The sequence below is a fragment of the Suncus etruscus genome, chromosome 6 (assembly GCF_024139225.1).
Source record: "Suncus etruscus isolate mSunEtr1 chromosome 6, mSunEtr1.pri.cur, whole genome shotgun sequence".
NCBI classification, from domain to species: Eukaryota; Metazoa; Chordata; class Mammalia; order Eulipotyphla; family Soricidae; genus Suncus; species Suncus etruscus.
In genome coordinates this window covers 51,970,526-51,977,652 of record NC_064853.1, presented here as the reverse complement: position 1 = coordinate 51,977,652, position 7,127 = coordinate 51,970,526, and the positions used below count along the sequence as shown (strand labels likewise).

At 41.7% G+C, this 7,127-nt stretch overlaps 1 protein-coding gene across 2 annotated transcripts in view; it reads right to left on the bottom strand.

Moving 5' to 3' along the window:
* Window positions 1–4,052: 4,052 nt before the first annotated feature.
* The window catches only part of RHCE (Rh blood group CcEe antigens), a 49,851-nt gene continuing 46,776 nt past the window's right edge, over window positions 4,053–7,127 (bottom strand). For both annotated transcript variants that reach the window (XM_049774915.1, XM_049774916.1), the window contains one exon: window positions 4,053–4,079. In XM_049774915.1, coding sequence (XP_049630872.1) covers window positions 4,053–4,079 — 27 coding nt within the window. The remainder of the gene's footprint in view (window positions 4,080–7,127) is intronic.

Here is a 7,127-nt window from a genome sequence, read left to right as displayed (position 1 = left end):
CTCCTGGCTATGCACTCAGAAATTGCTCCTGGTTTGGGGGACCATATGAGACAGGGGATCAAACCGTGGTTCGTCCTAAGTTAGCCAGTGCAAGGCAGTTGCCTTACAGCTGCGCCGCTGCTCCGGCCCCTAGTATTCTTTTTTTTTTTTTTTTTTTTTTTTAATTATTCAGGCATCTGGGAGGTAATTCAGTGTCTTAGAATGCCAGCCTTTCCAGAACACGACCTTAATTCAGTCCCTAGAGTTGCCACTTGTGCCAGGATCCTGGCAACTCTGCTGTCTGATTCCTAGGGCATTGTGGCTCCATATATGATTCCCAGCTGCACCATAGCAAAAGGGCTGCTACCTGCGGAGAACACCTCACTTGGCAAGTATAACTAGTCACATTTGTGCTAACTGAAGGAGCTCAAACTTTGGCGAGTGGTGGGGCCTAGTGTGCGCACACCACAACCTATTGTGTGACCCCCAGAAAGCATCATAAGTAAACATGTGAACCCCACAGCCAGGTATGTGCACAACCCCTGTTCATCCTGACAGTAAAGAGAAGGGAAGGGAAAATGAAATGTTAAGTCATCTGAAATAAAATACTGTTCAGTGGTCAGAATCCTTTTTTCTACTTTATATTTGACTTAAAATTCTGTCAGTATTGCAGAATAAGCAACTTTTGAGGGTTTTTCCAAATGGTTAAGAGAGCATGTTAGAAGCTCTGTAGTCCACATTCTTCAGAAGTGTCCCTACCCTCACCCTCACCTTCACCCTCACCCTCACCCTAATCCTAAGGAATAAGGATTGGGTAATAACTTAACCATTACACATTATCACTTGACATCAAGGGTCTCATTTGCGGCCCATTTGCGGCCCTCGTACAATATTTTGTGGCCCTGCCCTAGAGGAATCTTGTTTTGTTTTGTTTTAGTTGTTTGGGTCACACACCCCCAATGTTCAAGGCTTAATACTGACTTTGCACTCAGGACTTTGCCTCCTGCGGCCCCCAGGTAAATTGAGTTTGAGATCCCTGCTTGACATAGTAGTTTTTTGTTTTTTTTTTTTTTTAGAAATGTATCTTAGGACCAGAGAGGTAACGCTAGAGGTAAGGCATCTATCTGCCTTGCAAGGGCTAGCCTAGGGCTAGCCTAGGTTTGATCTCCCAGCCAGGAGCAATTTCTGAGCCCATAGCCAGGAGTAACCCCTGAGCGTCAACAGGTGTGGCCCAAAAACAAAAGAAATTTATCTTTTGTTTTTTGGGTCACACCCAGCAGCACTCAGGGGTTACTCCTGGCTCTACAATCAGAAATCACTCCTGGCAGGCTTGGGGGACCATATGGGATGCGGGGATTCAAACCACTGTCCTTCTGCATGTAAGGCAAATGCCTTACCTCCATGCTCTCTCCAGCCCCAAGAAACTTATCTTAATTAAAACACCATGATTTAGGGTTGAAGAGAGTACAGTGGGTAGGGTACTTGCCTTGCACATGACCCACCTGGCATCCCATATGGTCTTCTGTGTACCACAATAACCCTTGAGTATAGCTGTGTGTGGTCCCCAAACCCAGAAAAACAAAACACCATGACCTATAAAGTTATAATAAGTTAAATTTCTTTGGGGCGGTGGTTGGGCCACACGGTGGTATTCAGGAGTTACTCCTGGCTATCTGCTCAGAAATCGCTTCTCGTTTGGGGGACCATATGGGACGCCGGGAGATCGAACTGCAGTCTCTCCGAGGCTAGCTTGGGCAAGGCAGACACCTTACTGCTTGCACCACCACTTTGACCCCTCATAATACAGTTATTTCAAGCAAACTATGTTCCAGTATCAGTTGTACCACTAGTGAGCCATACTTGGCTGTGCTCAGGGCTTACTCCTGATCCTGTGCTCAGGGACCACTCATAGGGCTCGAGACTGTCTGGGGTGTTAGACTGAACTTCCGTTGGTCATATGCAAGACATGGTCCCTTATCACTGTATCATATCTCTGGCCCCTTAGTTTGTCCTTGTACTGAACTGTTAAACTCTAAATAGATCAGTAAGGTCTATATGTTTCAGATCAGTTGTTAATTCCCCCAAACTTCTAGTCTTAGCAAAATGGGGTGAGAGGGTATGACTATTCTCAGTGATGCTAAATCTGGTGGTATAGACCTGACAGATTTGATATTCTGTGGGCACCAGGGTCACAACCAACAGTGCTCATGAGGCCATGCTGTACAGGGGGGTTGAACAAGGATCTGACCATAGTGATCTATTTGTGCTATCTCCTTGGCAGGCCCCTGGGTACTTGTTTTTGAAAAGGAACAATTTAAATGGGATATAGTCCTTCAAAACTACAGTTTGAAATGTTTTCTAGGGGCTGAAGCTATAGCACAACAGTAGGGCATTTGCCTTGCATGCATCCAACCCCAGATGGACCCCAGTTCGATTCCCAGCATCCTATATGGTCCCCCGAGCCTGCCATGAGCAATTTCTTAGTGCAGAGTCAGGAATAACCCCTAAGCGCCACTGGGTGTGACTCCCAAACCAACCACAACAACAAAAGAATAAAAATGTTTTCTAGGGGCCGGAGAGTTAGCCTGCAGGTAAGGCGTTTGCCTTTCATGCAGAAGGATGGTGGTGGTTTGAATCCTGGCATCCCATATGGTCTCCCTGCCAGGAGTGATTTCTGAGCATGGAGCCAGGAGTGACCCCTGAACGCTGTCGGGTATGACCCAAAAGCAAACTATAAAACATGCTAGAAATGCTATAATTAGTCCTCACTAAAAACAAATTAGTGTTTCTCAGAGGTGAACACCTTTACTGCAAGATATTCCAAGGTAAAAATTGCATTAATGAGCAAACAGCACAAGACCAGTAGGACAGGGGTGGGAGGGTGATGTGGTACTTGGAATGAAACAAGTCAGGAGCCAGGGTCTGATAAGATTTAGATGGTTTAAGTTTGTGGTAGTCTTCCACACCTACCATTGTTATCTCCCAATATATAAGTTTTGAATATTGGTTGTCAGATACTACTCAATAAGTGAGTTATTTTCTCCCAGCAAATCATGCCTGGTTTTCAGAGCCATAGGATGTAAGAATTGTAGGGGATCCTAAAAATTAAAGAACATTTTCTTTATCTACAAACCTAGGAAAATTAAATGATTTCCTCAGTCATAAAACTAGTATTTTAATCTTAAAACAGTATATCTCCACAATTGACCACATCTTTTCCTTCTGTTAATTTCAGAATGTGTTTAAGATAAAAGAATTACTTTGTAAAACTGGTGTAAAATAAAGGCTTAATGTCTGAAAGAACAAAATATAAATGTGTTCTTATTTTTGTTAAGTTTTGCTGATAACAACACAAGATAACTGGGTAGCATACTTTATAAAGCATAAGAATTTAAAAACTCAATAAAATGAACCAAAATCTTTATATCTGTACCAAGATGTTAATAGCATTATTTTTGTTTTTGTTTTTGGGTCACACCCGGCAGCACTCAGGGGTTACTCCTGGCTCTAGGCTCAGAAATCGCCCCTGGAAGGCACAAGGGACCATATGGGATGCCGGGATTTGAACCACCGTCCTTCTGCATGAAAGGCAAACACCTTACCTCCATACTATCTCTCCGGCCCCAGCATTTTTTTAATGAAATTGAACATTCAAAGTGAAATAGGTCAGAGAAATAATACAGTGGGTAGGGTCTTGCATGCAATCTACCCAGGTTTGACTTCTATATCTCATATGGTCCCTCAACCCAGACCCAGAAGTAAACAGGTGTGGCCCAAAAAAAAAAAAAAAAAAAAAAAAAAAAATTAATAGAGTTAAACAGAAATTACCTCTTATTTTTTTTTTGTTTGTTTTTTTTTTTGGCAAACACCGCTGTGCTATTTCTCTGGGCCCCAGAAATTACCTCTTAAACAAGTTTTTTGTTTTTTATTTTTAATATCAAAACCATCTCTGAGCTTTTATTGTTATACATATTGAAACTGCCATAATGAACTTGTCACACAAAAATGTGAACATCAGTGAAAAATGTTGTCTTGTTCTTAATTCAGTCTTGTTTTTTCTTGAGTGGTTTTGCTTAAAATCCAATCGCCAAATGAGGAAACTGTAAAAGTAAAGCAAACATTTTTTATTACAAAGCACACATTTTATTATTTGGTGTGTGTGTGTGTGTGTGTGTGTGTGTGTGTGTGTGTGTGTGTGTGTGTATGTGTGTACCAGATTCAGAAGTACGTGTGTGTGTGTTTGAAATTAGGGCTCCCATTTACAAAGCAAGATGCTCCAACCTTTTGAGTCATTTAACTATAAAATTTAAAAATATTAAAAATTTGTGGGGCCGGGAAGGTGGCGCTGGAGATAAGGTGTCTGCCTTGTAAGCGCTACCAAGGAACGGACCGCGGTTCGATCCCCCGGCGTCCCATATGGTCCCCCCAAGCCAGGGGCGATTTCTGAGCACATAGCCAGGAGTAACCCCTGAGCGTCAAACGGGTGTGGCCCAAAAAACCAAAAAAAAAAAAAAAAAAAATTTGTAAATTTAAATTAAAAACTATATTTTTAAATTTTATACACATACTGATTCTGACCTGATATTTTTAAACTTATATTGGCCAAAATGTCTCATCATAAAGACCTTAGAAGTTATTTTTTATAGTCTGAATCAGAAGAGCACCTAGCTATATTAGCATTGCCTACTGAAGCTAAATTCTTTGGAGAAGAATAGAAAATATTTTCTTTTTCTGTATAACAATCTTTTTTTGGGGGGTGGCACAGCTGGTGACGCTCAGGGGTCACCCTGGCTATATGCTCAGAAATTGCTTCTGGCTTGGGGGACTATATGGGACACCTGGAATCGAACTGAGGCCCGTCCTGGGTCATCCACATGCAAGGCAAACGCCCTCCCACTGCGCTATCACTCTAGCCCCTCTGTATAATAATCTTGAATGTTTGAAGATTGATCTTAGGCCTCTGGATCTTCTGTAAGTTAACTATTATTCTGAGTTCTATCTCCTCTGACTAATCTGTCAGAGCTTCAATCTCACCATCAGTGAAATCAAGAAAATAGCCTCTTTTTAGATTGTTGCAAAGAGTTAAAGGCAAAATATGTATGAAGTGTTAGCACACTGATCCATAGAAAGTTACCCCATAAATGTTAACTATTCTAATTGCCAGTTCTACAATCCTGTTATCTACATCTAGTCAGTATGCAGTGATGTCTGGTCGGATGTGAAAGGGCACAACTGAAGAACTCAGCAGTCTGCTTCTATGAAATGCTATAAGGACATTCAGTTATGTGTAAAATATTTTTAATTTATAAAAATGTTCTGGATTAATCAACCTTGGAAATCTAAATTCTTGCTTTTAAATGGCTCTTTGGTTTCTCAAATGCAAACTGTTATATCACTGAATAAAAATGGTCCTACTCAGTTCTAAAAAATATAGATCAAAGGGAGAAATAACTGTTCACTCATAGGTGTTGTGTCTTTAGAGCTAAACAGATACCAATTCAAATTCTTCCTCCTGTTCCATTTAGTAGCTCTGTATTTTTGAGAAGTTGCTATTCATTTTTCAGATGAAAATAATGTCAGATATTATGTCAGATATAATGTCAGTTGAAAACTATCAGGGATCTCAAACTCAATTTACACACACACACACACACACACACACACACACACACACACACAAAGACGAGGAAGGAGAGAGAAAGGAAAAGAGAAAAAGTTGGTTCTTTCTTTTTACTACTAAAGACATAATGCCAATGACTGTGCTAAGTATGGTTCTCTATCTCTTTTGCCATCACTCTCTTGGCATGCTAAATAGAAAAAAAGGTTTGTCTGGTTCCTAATCTTTTTTTCTATCTTTGCAAAGATCTGATGTTAGGCATTAACCTGACCTCTCTTTGCCCACTTCACAAAGCTTGCTCAGCTAACTGAGCATTGATTAGAACAGTACTTAAGGTGATATACAGCAAAGTGCTCTATAAACTTTTAATGTAAGTCAAAGGGAATAGAGCAGTGGGTTAACAAAAAGGACCCTGTCCTCCTTTATAGCCAATCATGACAACACAAGACTGTACATCATTGAGACCTTCAGCAGCAGCTACATAGTTTAAGCTGCATGTTTCTTGGCTGAATAACTCAAGCATTTTCTAACTTTAGGTGTTTGTTTTGTTTTTGTTTTTGTTTTTTTTTTTTGTTTTTGTTTTTTTTTTTTTGGTTTTTGGGCCACACCCGGCGGTGCTCAGGGGTTACTCCTGGCTGTCTGCTCAGAAATAGCTCCTGGCAGGCATGGGGGACCATATGGGACACCGGGATTCGAACCAACCACCTTTGGTCCTGGATCGGCTGCTTGCAAGGCAAACGCCGCTGAGCTATCTCTCCGGGCCCCTTGTTTTGTTTTTTTGAGAGGCCCATACCTAGCATTAATCAAAACTTACTCCTGACTGAACTCAGGAATTACTCCTAGCAGACTTGGGGGGACCATATGAAGTGCCAGGAGATAGAGTATGGGTTGGCTTTGTGCTAAGCAAGTTCTTTATTACTCTGGCCCCCTATTATGAGTATTCTTGTAATTTATCCAGAGGTTAGTGTTCTAGATTCATCTCTCTCTCTCTCTCTCTCTCTCCTCTCTCTCCTCTCTCTCTCTCTCTCTCTCTCCCTCTCTCGCTCTCTCTCTTCCTCCCTCCCCCCCGCCCCCCCCCCCCCAGTGAGAACTTGGAGAAGTCAGGGTTTCACTTAGATTATCAAATGAGGGCATGGAACCCCTGGCTATTGTGATTTTATCAACTTTGCATCAACTATTTGCTTACCTTTTTTTTTTATTTGTTTGTTTTAGGGCTATGCATAGCAGTACTAAAGTCTTTTTTGTTTTGTTTTGTTTTTGGGCCACACCCGGTGGCACTCAGGGGTTACTCTCAGCTCTGTGCTCGGAAATCGCTCCTGGCAAGCACAGGGGACCACATGGAATGCCAGAATTCGTACCACCATTGGTCCTGGGTCTGCTTTTTGCAAGGCAAATGCCCTACTGCTGTGCTATCTCTCCGGCTGGAGTGCTCAAGTCTTAATTCCAGCTCTGCATTCAGGAATCATTCCTGGCAGCCTCAAAAGACTATATGAAGTTCCAGGGATCAATCTCATGTCAGCTGTGTGCAAAG